The sequence below is a fragment of the Thalassophryne amazonica genome, chromosome 12 (assembly GCF_902500255.1).
Source record: "Thalassophryne amazonica chromosome 12, fThaAma1.1, whole genome shotgun sequence".
NCBI classification, from domain to species: domain Eukaryota; kingdom Metazoa; phylum Chordata; class Actinopteri; order Batrachoidiformes; family Batrachoididae; genus Thalassophryne; species Thalassophryne amazonica.
In genome coordinates, this window is record NC_047114.1 from 98,090,904 (window position 1) to 98,106,187 (window position 15,284).

At 43.4% G+C, this 15,284-nt stretch overlaps 1 protein-coding gene across 3 annotated transcripts in view; it reads left to right on the forward strand.

Annotated features, from left to right (window-relative positions):
• Positions 1-15,284, forward strand: part of sdr16c5a (short chain dehydrogenase/reductase family 16C, member 5a) — a 77,928-nt gene that overhangs the window by 29,995 nt on the left and 32,649 nt on the right. For 2 of the 3 annotated variants that reach the window (XR_004564066.1, XM_034183171.1), the window contains one exon: positions 10,057-10,182. Coding sequence is in view for 2 of the 3 variants with exons in the window: in XM_034183171.1 (XP_034039062.1) it covers positions 10,057-10,182 (126 nt within the window). In the remaining variant the exon portion in view is untranslated. Of the gene's footprint in view, positions 1-10,056; positions 10,183-10,364; positions 10,432-15,284 lie in introns of those variants that run through there. The other variant, XM_034183172.1, reaches the window with a different exon arrangement.

Genomic DNA, 15,284 nt, shown 5'->3' on the forward strand with positions numbered 1-15,284 from the left:
TGGTCCCTCTGAGACGCATAGGTGGTCCCGGAGACAGGATGTCTGTGTAGACATCATGAAGACTGTTGATGCTCTACTTCCAGCAGATGAACTTCCATCTGATGGTGAAAACGAATCAGTGTTTTGTCCAAACTCTTGAAGTAGACAGTATTTGTTTAATCTTTTGCTTCTGACACTGTAGTTTCTTAAAATGATGGAACCATGTTTTGTCAAACTTACAAAATAAAGATAAGATGAATGAATATTTAGACATAAAATACAAATATTAGTTCTCTGATATAATTTTAAGTGCAGTGGTTCTATATTTGACACTTCTGTTTGTGGTGAAACATGGCATATTTGATATCTTAATTAATAAATAATTATATTTTGAGAATGTATTAATGAAGACACGCTGTTTCTGGTGGTATAATTATTTTTATGGTGGACCCTCTCACATATGAGCAATATGCACTTGAAGTATAGGCGAGAATTTTTTTTTTTTTAATGCCGCATAAATCAGAAAATTTTGTTTCTTTCAGAAGAATACTTAATCACCAAAAATAGTACTACAACACAAGAAATAAATCCCAAAATGTGAAAATGTGTGGAAACCCAAAACTGTTCCAAAGCAATTTCTTAAACACTTTTTAGCAAACTATAAACTGACAAATGTCCAGCTGTGAATCTTCAGTTATAGTAATTAAATGCATCTAGCTTGAATAGTTCAGAAGTAATTACTAAGTAGACTGAGCATCTTTCAAGTATCAAGTCAAGTATCAAGTAGACTTTATTAGCCCCCCAGGGGCAGTTTGTTGTATAGCCAGCAGTAGAACACATTCGGACATACATAAACATAACATGATCTTAAATATGGCATAAAAAGTCACCATGAAAACTCACCACACAGTCAACATAATAACTCAGTAATAAGAAAACCTAGTTTAAAAACTACTCGTGATAGTGTTTAAAAATCTAATAACAGTGGGGAAAAAAAGTTCTTGTACCTACTGGTCTTACATTTCTTAGACATAAATCTATGACCAGATGGAAGCATTGTGAACTCAGGGTACAGGGGGTGACTGGAATCGTCCAAGATCAACCTCGCCTTCTTAATCTGTTTTTATATATAGATGGCAGGTCGTTTAAGGAAACGCCAGCAGTCTTGTTGCACTCATTTACAATACGATCCAGACGGTTTTTGTTTTTCAAATTAAAAAACCCATACCAGCAGATAAAGGAAAAAGTAAGAACAGATTCAATAAAACTTAAAAATAAAACTTCTTAATAACATTTACATTTACTCTGATGGACTACCCAGCAGTGGGGAATAAGTTTCATTACACTAGAAGTCTTTCAGAAAGCGCTGTAACTAGGTTTAAGGATATGATTCCTTCTTTATGTTCTCGTCAGTAGTTTTACATCCTCATTGAAGACAACTTTGGATGCTGTAGCTCCTCTGAAAAAGAGAGCTTTAAATCAGAAGTGCCTGACTCTGTGGTATAACTCACAAACTCGCAGCTTAAAGCAGATAACCTGTACGTTGGAGAGGAAATGGCGTCTCACTAATTTAGAAGATCTTCACTTAGCCTGGAAAAAGAGTCTGTTGCTCTATAAAAAAGCCCTCCGTAAAGCTAGGACATCTTACTACTCATCACTAATTGAAGAAAATAAGAACAACCCCAGGTTTCTTTTCAGCACTGTAGCCAGGCTGACAAAGAGTCAGAGCTCTATTGAGCCGAGTATTCCTTTAACTTTAACTAGTAATGACTTCATGACTTTCTTTGCTAATAAAATTTTAACTATTAGAGAAAAAATTACTCATAACCATCCCAAAGACGTATCGTTATCTTTGGCTGCTTTCAGTGATTCAGCTGGTATTTGGTTAGACTCTTTCTCTCCGATTGTTCTGTCTGAGTTATTTTCATTAGTTACTTCATCCAAACCATCAACATGTCTATTAGACCCCATTCCTACCAGGCTGCTCAAGGAAGCCCTACCATTATTTAATGCTTCGATCTTAAATATGATCAATCTATCTTTATTAGTTGGCTATGTACCACAGGCTTTTAAGGTGGCAGTAATTAAACCATTACTTAAAAAGCCATCACTTGACCCAGCTATCTTAGCTACTTATAGGCCAATCTCCAACCTTCCTTTTCTCTCAAAAATTCTTGAAAGGGTAGTTGTAAAACAGCTAACTGATCATCTGCAGAGGAATGGTCTATTTGAAGAGTTTCAGTCAGGGTTTAGAATTCATCATAGTACAGAAACAGCATTAGTGAAGGTTACAAATGATCTTCTTATGGCCTCAGACAGTGGACTCATCTCTGTGCTTGTTCTGTTAGATCTCAGTGCTGCTTTTGATACTGTTGACCATAAAATTTTATTACAGAGATTAGAGCATGTCATAGGTATTAAAGGCACTGCACTGTGGTGGTTTGAATCATATTTATCTAATAGATTACAATTTGTTCATGTAAATGGGGAATCTTCTTCACAGACTAAGGTTAATTATGGAGTTCCACAAGGTTCTGTGCTAGGACCAATTTTATTCACTTTATACATGCTTCCCTTAGGCAGTATTATTAGACGGCATTGCTTAAATGTTCATTGTTACGCAGATGATACCCAGCTTTATCTATCCATGAAGCCAGAGGACACACACCAATTAGCTAAACTGCAGGATTGTCTTAGAGACATAAAGACATGGATGACCTCTAATTTCCTGCTTTTAAACTCAGATAAAACTGAAGTTATTGTACTTGGCCCCACAAATCTTAGAAACATGGTGTCTAACCAGATCCTTACTCTGGATGGGATTACCCTGACCTCTAGTAATACTGTGAGAAATCTTGGAGTCATTTTTGATCAGGATATGTCATTCAAAGCGCATATTAAACAAATATTTAGGACTGCTTTTTTGCATTTATGCAATATCTCTAAAATTAGAAAGGTCTTGTCTCAGAGTGATGCTGAAAAACTAATTCATGCATTTATTTCCTCTAGGCTGGACTATTGTAATTCATTATTATCAGGTTGTTCTAAAAGTTCCCTGAAAAGCCTTCAGTTAATTCAAAATGCTGCAGCTAGAGTACTAGCGGGGACTAGAAGGAGAGAGCATATCTCACCCATATTGGCCTCTCTTCATTGGCTTCCTGTTAATTCTAGACTAGAATTTAAAATTCTTCTTCTTACTTATAAGGTTTTGAATAATCAGGTCCCATCTTATCTTAGGGACCTCATAGTACCATATCACCCCAATAGAGCGCTTCACTCTCAGACTGCAGGCTTACTTGTAGTTCCTAGGGTTTGTAAGAGTAGAATGGGAGGCAGAGCCTTCAGCTTTCAGGCTCCTCTCCTGTGGAACCAGCTCCCAATTCAGATCAGGGAGACAGACACCCTCTCTACTTTTAAGATTAGGCTTAAAACTTTCCTTTTTGCTAAAGCTTATAGTTAGGGCTGGATCAGGTGACCCTGAACCATCCCTTAGTTATGCTGCTATAGACCTAGACTGCTGGGGGGTTCCCATGATGCACTGAGCGTTTTTCTCTTTTTGCTCTGTATGCACCACTCTGCATTTAATCATTAGTGATTGATCTCTGCTCCCCTCCACAGCATGTCTTTTTCCTGGTTCTCTCCCTCAGCCCCAACCAGTCCCAGCAGAAGACTGCCCCTCCCTGAGCCTGGTTCTGTTGGAGGTTTCTTCCTGTTAAAAGGGAGTTTTTCCTTCCCACTGTTGCCAAGTGCTTGCTCACAGGGGGTCGTTTTGACTGTTGGGGTTTTTACGTAATTTTTGTATGGCTTTGCCTTACAATATAAAGCGCCTTGGGGCAACTGTTTATTGTTATTTGGCGCTATATAAATAAAATTGATTGATTGATTGAAAACAGGAATAAAACATCTTCATAAAAGTGCTGTCCTCATTAAAATGCCTGAGTTTACGGTAAAAATGCATGCGCTGATGAACTTTCTTACATACCTGGTCAATCTGGTGCTCAAAGGTTAATCCACTGTCAATACAGGTTCCAAGGTATTTATAGTTCTGTACAACTTGCACAGCCAGTCCATTAATAACTACAGGAGGAATGTCATCCTGCTTTTTCCTAAAATCAATTAATATCTCTTTAGTTTTGGTCACGTTGATATCTAAAAAAGACGATTTACACCAACTGATAAAATCTGACACCACAGGGCCATGGTCTTGATCATCTGAATTTAAAAGAGACACAATGACAGAATCATCAGCAAATTTAACAGTAAGTCATCCTTGATGTTGACTTTGACACCTGTTAGTATATAGAACAAGTCTTTTTTTTCTGTACTGTTCGTCTTTGGAGTAAAATCAGTGTTGTGCCACATTTTTAAAGCCCCAGATCTCAAAACCCAATAATGATATTAGGCTGAAATATATATATATTTTTTTTTGGTGTTTACTGTGAATAATATTCTGATATTGTGAAAGTCTGAAACAGATGGGAGCTGGTCAGTCTGGAGGCCTCTGATGTGTTGACCCAGCTCTGGTGTTTACGTTCACTGTAGCTGGTGGAGTCTCTGGGGTGCGCACGGTGTTATTCGAGGTGGAATAGAGGATTAACCACGACAAAAGCATCCTGCAGCATTTTACACAGGACCTATAATTGTCCCTGTTGGAGGAGGAGGCTGTTGGATCCTCCAGTCATGAAATTGTGACTCTGAAGTGTATTGAGGCAGAGCAGAATGCTGAGATTCCAGCTGAGTTCAACCTGAAATTAACCAAACTTTTTAGTGAACCCATATATGACTTGCAGCATGCTGCAGCAAAAAATAAGTAGCTTTAGATTTTAAGTAGCTCGGGGCACTGCCTGCTTATCAGCAGCAGAAAACCAAAATTAGATCAGTCTCATCTGGAACCAAAAGTATCAGAGTGAAGGATTAAACTTCTGTCTTAATCAAACACAAGACAAGCGAGGGCTCTGTCTCAGCTTTACCACTTACTCCACTAATTCAGACACTGGAATTCATGTAAGATTAATACTCTGAACAAAAATACAAATGCACCACGTTTGTTTTTGCTTTCATTTTTCTTGAACTGAACTCAAGGATCTAAGACATTCTCTGTACACACAAAAGACCTATTTCTCTCCAATACTGGTCACAAATCTGTCTGAATCTGTTAGTGAGCACTTCACTTTTCACTTTCACTTCACTTTATTTATTCAGTGTCTCCAAAGGAGCAACGGGCTGTACAGCAATGGGTATACAGAAAAGTACAAAATAAAAAGAAAAGAAAAACACACCAGACATTCAGTACACAAGGGGGACACAGTACAGACTTGAATCGATGGAAATGGAACTGAGTTACCTAACGTGTTTTACCATCAATCCTAAGTACCTGCTTCTCTCCTCTGGTCAGCATTCAGGACAGAGATGGCCACGGGTACAAAGGAGTACTTACGCGTATATCTGTTGCTTCTCACTGTAGGAAACCTGAGCCTCGCTCCAGATGGCAAATAACAAAATTCACCATGGAGAGGGTGGGCCAGATCCTCTGAGCCTTCCTCCTCACCTGTCTGGAAAACAAGTTAGACAGTGAGGTCTGCTGGGCCCCCAAGATCTTGCTGCACAGTTTTACAATGTTGTGAAGTGGCTTCCTTGCTTTAATGCACTTCCATCCCACCTCACAGGTCTGACTTATCAAGATCCCGATTAGACAGCATGATTGTTGCACAGTGCGCCTTAGGCTGGCCACAATAAAATATTTGAGGAAAAGTAGGTCTTTTGTGGTATATAGAAAACGTTTTAGATCTTTGAGTTCATCTCATGAAAAATGTGAGCAAAAACACATTATTTCTGTGACTTTGATGAGGCATTATGAAATCACCATCTGAGAACGGTTTGCCGTGTTGGGCAATGAGTTTAGTGAGTGAGCTTGCAGGCTGACTGCCATTTGTTTGACTTTGTGTTCATTCCACACCGGTGTACGATGTGTAGCGTTGATGTTTGGTCTCATAGTATCGACAGACATTATACTCTTTCATTACAGCAACAGCTTCATTGCAAATCAGACACACACACTTTCCATCGATTTGCTTTAGAGAAATTTTCATTTTCCCACTGTGTCTGAAATCTTCGGTACTCACATGCTATTTTGTGTTTCTTCAGTTCTGTCATTTCTGGTAGCTCCTGGTAAGTTTTTATTTTGTTTCATGGAGTAGTTCCATCTCCAGAGCTGGCTCCATCTAGTGTTAAAACTGAGAAGTGCAACAGAGTTGAGCTGAAGCTATAAGTGTGGACCATATGCAATTATATTTTCAGAATTTGCTGCGGGCCTCTCAGAACTGGCCCACGGGCAACAGTTTAGACATGTCTGATCTAAACTCTCTTCTCAGTCATCTTTGGAGCTCAAACCCAAATGTCTTTGTTGTACCACAGAAACAAATACTCTCCTTTCATGAGAATATTCAATTATAATTGCGGCTGGAGAAGGTGAGGCCGACACTTCAGAGATGGTGGGAATGGACCAGTTATCTTCCTGGTGGGTTGCGGTTCAGGGTCATGGTGTATGCTGTGACTTGTGGCACCAGTGGACGCTCCCAGACCTGATCATAATTATTTGTGAAGGGAAGGGCTCCAGAAGCCCCCTTGATTGAGCTCCGGTGAAGAGAAACTTTGAATTCTTGCTGTGTTCAAACGTCTTATCGGTTTTACTGATGTGGACATGGACTTTGAGCTCGTGTCCTTCAGTGTCATCATGTTGTCTCATCAACAGAGCCCGTCGGGGACATTTAAAAGATGACTCAAAAGCAGACTTAATGTCTTTTTTTCTCATATTAAAATACCACAATATTTAGTGTGTGTATAGGATAGACAGTGCAGAGGTTAGTCATATCCAGACTCTGCCACACAGAAAACATAGTGCCTGAGGTGTGTGTGTGTGTGACATTTTACAGCTGGTCCTTAAATTGACAGTTTCTTTGTTGGAACACGCACACGGAGTCAGACAGCCCGGGGTCAGGAAATAATGTGTCCGCTGTAGTCTGTGTCTCTGTCCCCTCATCCATCAGCAGCCCCCTCAGGACACAGGTTGCTACCGCAGCAGTTAACGGCTGGTCTCTCACTTCCTGCTATGCACACACACACACACACACGCACATGCATATGCATGCGCTCATGCTGATTGATTTATTTTAAGTTCAGCACGTACTGAAAATGTAAAATGTGAAGACGAAGTATTTGAAAGGACATAATTACAAGGATAATAAAAAAAAAAAGCTACAACATTTATTTATGTCCATTGTGGTTCTCGAATAAAACTCTTAAAATGGAAACACAGAAAAGGAATAAAAACAGCAAGAGGATAACAAAAATCTAAAATAAAAAATAATAATGCGTATATATGTAAAAAAAACGGGGCACCGCAGAGACGCACAAACCTGTTAAGACATAATGTGGTCTGTGAGCCCGTGTGGACAGCTCGGCGTCCACACACGACCAGTGACAGTCAGGCACTCAGTCTTCTTGTGCTGTCTCCATAGCAACACCATAGTTAAAATTGAGGCCACGTGCGGTAAATCCTTACAGTCAACTGCAACAGCATTGATTAGTTATTAGTTTTTTGATTTTGGTCTGGCTGCAGCAGATGGACTGTTGTTTTGATCTGCCTGACTGGTTGTCATCCAGGTCCCGCGGTGGGTGCAGCGGTGCCCGGCTCCAGTGACCTGACCTTTGATGCACACGTGCACAGTTATTAGTCAAGTTGTCTTCCTGAGGATTAATTTTACTGTGGAACAAACAAACACTGAGCTCTCAGTCCAGTTATTCTCCAACTAAATGAAAAATGAAAACCTTTCTTCTCACTTCTTCATTTTGTTTTATTAAAGTATAGCAAACAACTAAAAATGATCACTTTTGACACTTCAGAGTTATTCTGTAACTGATATCTCGCGTCTCGGCAGTCGTGTTGTTGCTGTAATCTCTTTGCACTGCAGGCGTGTTTTGTTTTTAATAAAATTTTCACTCACTAGCTGTTACTTTTTTTTTTTTTTAATCAGGCCTGAGGATTTGTGGTCCAGATTTGTCCCGGACTCCTTTTGTGTGGACAGAGTGTAGCCTGGTGTGTGTTTGCAGACAAAAAGTCCACTTTGAGAGTCATCGGACAGTAACTCGGCACACTGAATTCTGATTCTGTCCAGATATGTTGTTTGCTTCCGTGCAGTTGGCGGTGTGGAGGTTAGTGAAGCTGAAACAGAGTGATCCTACTCTTTGGGGGTTCTTTTTATGAGAACAACACCTGTGCAATTTTTTTAAAACCAGTGATCAAGACTTGCATGACTGTGGTCAGGTTACACACATAATGACATCACTTGACTTTAGCTAAAATAGGATTCAGGTGTTTCTAGATGTAAACCCTTAAACTTCTGAAGTATAATTATGTCACATGTATAATCATGAGGTCACTGCACAGAGGTGTTTGGCGATGTCTCTGCAGGCGAATGAAGGTCCCAGTCTTTATGGTCCTCGTGCTGCCTGTCTTGCTGTATGGTGGTGAGACTTGATGCTAAACATTGACCTAAGGTGGCGACTAAATCTTTGGTACTGGGTCTCTGGAGGATCCTTTGGTGCCTCTGGAATGGCTTTGTATCAAACGAGTGGTTACTTAAACCCTTGCATTGTGAGGGAGCATCAGCTACGACAGTTTGGCCGTGTGGCTCATTTCTCGGTGCATGATCCAGGCATGTAGGTGTCTGTGTCTTGAGAAGCCCAGTAGCTGGAGAAGGCCAAGGGGACATCCACATTTCACCTGGCCGTAGCAGATAGGTGGTTATTTTAGAGATGCGGGAATTGTGCAGTTGTCTGCATGGTTGGTTGGCATCCAGGACCCAAGGAGGTTCCGTGACATTGTGGATGTGGCAAAGTGCAGCATCAGCGCATGCTCCCATACTTTACCTCATCATCATCATCAATTTTATTTATATAGCGCCAAATCACAACAAACAGTTGCCCCAAGGCGCTTTATATTGTAAGGCAAGGCCATACAATAATTACGTAAAAACCCCAACGGTCAAAACGACCCCCTGTGAGCAAGCACTTGGCGACAGTGGGAAGGACCTGGATAAAACCAAAGTCTTCCTTCAGAAATGTTCAAATGGAAGACATCGTTATTATCTCAGTGCAGTAACTCTGAGCATTCATTAACTGCAGCCTTTGGATAATTAATTAATTTCCAAGCCAGTTCTTTTTGGTGTGCACACGTTTGTTTCCTCTTCAGCTCTGCACATTCCTGTGAGGTACCTGCAGTTCTCCACTCCAACACAACAGCCCTTTCCTGAGAGGGGTGTGGTCAGATACAGCTCATTAGCATTTAAAGTTATGGAAACCGGTTGTTCTGAGCGAGGCTGAAACAGAGGAGTTTATAGTCTCAAGTCCAGGGTCAGAGTGGGTTTTTAGCCAGAATCTTAAATATGTGTTTTTGTGGACTTGTCAGATTTGTATTAACCTGTTGAAAAGGAGGATAACATGTGAGTTTTAAGTCAGCATCTTCTTTATCTGGCTCATCATCTTTGCTTAGTGCAGCGTCGTAGTAGTAAAACAAGGACGTTGAAGTGAATGGTGACTGAAGGGTTTAGTTGTTAAACATATTTGTTGGTGTTATGTGCAAAGGTCTTCACAATATCCTCAAAAGTGAACCATTACTTTTAAGAAGGTGTGTGGTATTGTCCCTCCGAATGTCCACTGTCAGCAAGAGCAAAACAAATGAAATGATGAAGAAACACTCCTTTATGTGCAAAGTGCTCTCTAATGATTATTATTAGATTATGAATCACATACACCATCCATCAGAAACAGACTTGGTGTGTATTTAAAGTGAATGAAATATAGTTTTGGTTTTTTGGTGACTTGCACTGTGGCTAAGAGGAAACGTGCACTGATGTGATGACTCAGGTTTCATTTACACGATGGTGATCTGTCAAAAACAATGCCTGCATCTGGTCTGGTTCTGATGTCACATCATCCAGAACAAGTTCTCTATCAAACAGTTTCTGTTAACCAACTCAGTCCTAGCAGTGATGTCTTTGGTTCTTTTGTCTTTGTCAGGTGGCCGGCGGTGTTACCCATGCTAGATCCAGGGTACGTCGCGAAGAAGATTATCCATGCTGTCCTTACAGACCAAGACATCCTAGAAATACCCAGGATTATTTACATCTTAACTGCCCTGAAAAGGTTTGTATCCGTGTGGACCGACTCTGATTTACCAAAAGTTACCACATTGAGTGAGTGACTGTGAATGAATGAGAATAACTTTTGCTATCTTCTGAGGACAAATGGTGAACCTGAGTGGAATGTTGTTTCTGAGACTTTAAACTCAGCTCACTGTCCACTGACTGGTTACGGTTCCTCCACAGACAGGCCCCGCTGGGTGCACACGCAGCTCAGCTCCACCCGCAGTCAAACTGACAGGTTTCAGCTGACAGAAAGAGCAACAGACAGACAAGAAGTGGGGATAGTTGCCATCCAGGGCCCAAGGCCGCACCATGGTGTTGCAGATGGGGTGAAGCGTGGCACCACTGAATGCTCCCAGTCTTGACTTGGACTGGGATGATGTAGATGAAGTGCCTTGTCCAAGGACACAGACTGGTAATATAACCAGGAAACAGATCCACATGTCTGTAGTCCAGCTGGTCATGTTGGCACCTTTTACTTTACTGGTTTGGTTTGAATGTTTGAGCCACTCAGACGTCAGCTGTGGAAGTTTCCTCCGTGCTGGTGGAGTAACTTCTGACAGAGTTGATTGAGAACATTTTCTAACTTGTTTGGATCAGTCAGCCGTCGCTGGACTCTGTTCTGCCTCTGATCCATCCGGTCTGGTCCCAGAGTGCAGCTGTGATGGTGTTACAGTCAGCAGGGGCGGGACCTTGTTCTGGGCTCACGTCCTCCTCTTCATCAGCTCCATGTATTGTGCGGTGATGTGTGCAGATGGAGCTCTGGTCTTTTATAATCCATCGACTTTCAAAGGTTCAGCTGGACACGAGTGGCACACAGAAGAACGTGTAAAGTCATAAGTAGATTAAATCTCAGTTCAAGTCTCCCTTGTCCCTCCCAGAAAGTTCTTGTTGTGCCGCTGGACCATGAAGCTGTGAGACATTGTCCCATCCTCAGTTTATCCAGTCACAGCCTCAGAAACTGTCACTGGGCTCTTGGAAGCTTCCCTCACAGGTCTGCTTTGTTTAGTGTGTGACTGTTTTTGAACTAAGCTGCTGTAAACAAAGGTACCAAACACGACCGCCCTGTTTCTGTTGAACTCAGAAATGTTAGACGTGTTGGGATAAAAGTGACAGCAGTACCGACATCGGGACTCTGGACTTTCAGCGTCGTCTCTGCTCTGCACTCATCGCTCAGTGACTGGGAGGTCACGCCAGTTAGAATTTAGTTTAGTGATGTCCCACAGGAGCCTCCTTCCTTTGGGTCTTGTCGTACCGTCCTCATGGAGACGATGATGAGTTGGTCCTGAGTGTAGACACGAAGCGTGTCCACAGATTGATTTCCAGTGGTTCTTAATGTGCTGCTTGATGGATTAAAACCCAGCAGGAGCCAACCAGCCGTGGCTGCTGATGTGAGAGAAGCTTCTTCGAGGCTCATCAGTTTCATTGGTGCCACTGTCGTGCTTTGTGGCACTTTTGGAACACTTTTTCTCATTAAAATGAAGCCAGGACAAGTAAATGCACGTCTTTATCATGGTTCATGTATTTGAATGATGTCTGGCTGTTAATGATTTCTGTGAGCTGATCTTTTCTGGGGTGCAACATCTGTACTGGGGGGTGGGGTGACACCTCTGGTACAGACGTTTGAATAGTTGAGAGTTGTCTGAAATCAATAGGTTAGTCTATTTCTTCCCTCAGGCTCATTGGTGCCAGAACATATCCTCGGTTGTGGTGGAAACAAGTCCAGCTGGGTGGACTGGAACAATGCAGTGAGGGGCTTGTCCAAAGACTCACATGGGTAGCGTGACCAGGAGTCAAATCCAGGTCTGGGTATTGGCAGTCCAACTGCTGTCCCACTAAACCACCTGCCCTACAGGGTGAGAAATATACAAACAGCAGACTTCATATGTGCTTGAACATCTCTTGGGTTGGATGCTAACAATAGCTAGCAAGCAAACGTTGATGTTACTTTGCCGCTGACGTTTTCCTAGCTGTTACTAGCATTAGATGCTTGCTGTCACTGCGAGTGCGGCGTTCTTCACTGTCACTTAATGGGCCGTTCCTTCAGCTGGTCCTGAAATCTGGCAGCAGGTGGAGTTCCTGAGGTGGAAATGGACCTTCTGTCTCAGCTGGAACCGTTCTTCTCTGACCTCTGCCATCGGCGAGGCGCGGTCAGCCAGCGGAATGCTGCTGACTGGATCCTGGTGTCTGCAGAGTCCACAGAGAGGGACGTGGTTGAAGAGGCAGCAGTGTCCGTGTTCAAGGGCCTCCTCAGTGTTCTGTCTGTGTGCGTGAAGGTGCTGTGTCTCTGCCACACGATTGGCTGATTACATATTTACTTTCGTGAGCAGTTGAGGGGGCGTACCTATTAAAGTGGTCATTGTGTACCGTCTCGCACAGGATGTGTGAACATGGAGGTGTTTCACAGGCGGTGTGACCTTTTCTTGGAGAAAGAATGTAAAACGTGTAATCAGCAGCACTTTGAACAAAGGCTGCTGATTGGCCGGCCGGCGATCCCGACCTGTGAGATGTTTCTGACTCCACGTGGAGCTGAATGGCCGTGATTGTGATGACTCAGCGCCGGTGTTTCTCTGATTTTTGTGGTTTTCCTTTGTGATGGGTCCCACGCGGTCTGAACATGGACAGATTTACTGCACAGTCCTGTAGTGGCTGAGGGAAACGTTCATGTGTTCATCCCCTCTGAGTTTTCTTTCAAAGGATCTTTGCAGGTCGCCCGTCCCGTTCCTTACGGGCTGTGAGAGCGAGGGGCTGAGCCTGACTGAGTGATTGGTGCGTGCCGTTAACGGCGCTCTGGTTTGTGTGGAGCCTTTCTTCATCCTGTCACCTCGCTTTAAGCGACATTAAAAAGTCTTTGTCAGCTTTGAAAACCGTCATTGTTCATCATCCAGAAGCTGATTTCTACAACAAACGGTCCTTCACAATGTCGGCGTGGGGAACAAAGGATGCTGACACTGATATTCTGTTCTCCTGTCAGTCTCCTCCAGTCTGCCTGTGAGGACTTTGTGCTGGAAAAGATTACACTCCTTTCTGACAGGGACACACACACACAATCTGCTGATTTTGATCATCTTACAAACAGCCCGGCCCTGACGTGTCTGTGGATTTTACCGTCCTTCTCTTTAAACGGGGTGAACATCATTCACGGCCGTAAGTTATCAGGACTTCATCACTTCCAGAAGTGACACGGCTGAGGACTGTGTGGAGTCAAAAATCATGCTGTGTGAATGTTTTTTGTCCTTACGGCAAAGCAGCAGAATGTTCAGAGTAACCTGAGGCTGATCACTGATCACAGCACACTCAAATGTCACACCACACACCGTTTACACTTCAGGTGGCTTCAGGGCACTCAACCTGAACCCACAGCAAATATTTATTCTGTCACTGTGGCAGCTGCCTGAATAGTCATCTGTGGTGACTCTGTACAGGGGCGTGGTTGTATTTAGTTTTGTACAGGGGCGTGGCTGTTTTGGGCTCTGCACAGGGGCGTGGCTGTTTTTGGCTCTTCACCATGGTGTGACTGTTTTTGGCTTTGTGGAGGTGTGGCTGTTTTGGGCTCTGAGCAGGGGTGTGGCTGTTTTTGGCTTTGTGTGGGTGTGGCTGTTTTGGGCTCTGCGCAGGGGCGTGGCTGTTTTGGGCTCTGCGCAGGGGCGTGGCTGTTTTTGGCTCTGCGCAGGGGCGTGGCTGTTTTTGGCTCTGCACAGGGGCGTGGCTGTTTTTGGCTTTGTGGGGGCGTGGCTGTTTTGGGCTCTGTGCAGGGGCGTGGCTGTTTTGGGCTCTGCGCAGGGGCGTGGCTGTTTTGGGCTCTGCGCAGGGGCGTGGCTGTTTTGGGCTCTGCGCAGGGGCGTGACTGTTTTGGGCTCTGCGCAGGGGCGTGGCTGTTTTGGGCTCTGCGCAGGGGCGTGGCTGTTTTGGGCTCTGAGTAGGGGCATGGCTGTTTTTGGCTTTGTGGGGGCGTGGCTGTTCTGGGCACTGCGCAGGGGTGTGGCTGTTTTGGGCTCTGTGCAGGGGCGTGGCTGTTTTTGGCTTTATGGGGGCGTGGCTGTTCTGGGCACTGCGCAGGGGTGTGGCTGTTCTGGGCACTGTGCAGGGGCGTGACTGTTTTGGGCTCTGTGTTCTGGTGGCTGTCTGTACAGTTATTTGTGGTGGATCTCATTGTGGGTCTCTGTTTTTGCGTGTCTTTTGTGTGTCCACAAGAAGAGAAAAAGTTGCTGGTCAATATGATGATGATTGTAAGACCTGGGACAAATGAACAAACGCCTTTTTCTGGCTCTTCATTTCCCCTGATGGAGCAGTTTGACTAAAAACATGGAAGTTGAGCTGCTCCTCCTCGCTGTAAAACATTGTCGTCATGGTGTGTGCAGATAAAAGAAAAGTCAAAGATAAAACTCCAGACACACCCTGCTGTTAGACACCACATGGTTTAGTTTTTTATTTTTTTCAGGAGTGAGTCTGCCCGCACAGGGAAGACAAGTTTAGTTTGTTACCAAAGTATTTATCAGTAACTGTTAAAGTGGGGAAAATATTAATAATTATGTGTTAAATGTGTCTGTGTTAATTTGTGATTTTCACCCCTAAACTTTCTCCTTTTGCTCCTAAACAGCTCCGGCTGGAAGCCGTTAGTCTGGAGCCCTGTGATAGGCTGTGTTTTTTTAATCTGTTGTGTTTATTGTGCGTTCTCATATTGCCATGATAATGAAAATGTAATGATTACACAGTACTAGCCCAGACGAGATGCTGTTTACACAGGGAGGCGATGTAATATTTATTTTGACTGAATAGCACAAGACAAGGAAGCAGAGACAAAAGCTTTCCACGTATTCCTGGATTTCCATGTTTACTGGGGTTTTTGCGGCTTGATGTATTTTCCCAGAAAATAGAAACCAGTTCTGAGCTTCTGATCATAGCTGGTCTGTAGCTGCCCCCCCCCCCCCCCCCCCCCCACACACACACAAAGTGGTTCAGCACACAGGTGAACTGTGGAGTTGTGTGGTTTTGTGTCTCGATGCAGTTGCAGTAAAATTACACTGAGCGGAGTTAAAGCAGCTGCACGTGCACGTCGTTCAGTCACAACCGCAGCAGCCTCGTGCTCCGATTCAGTGACGT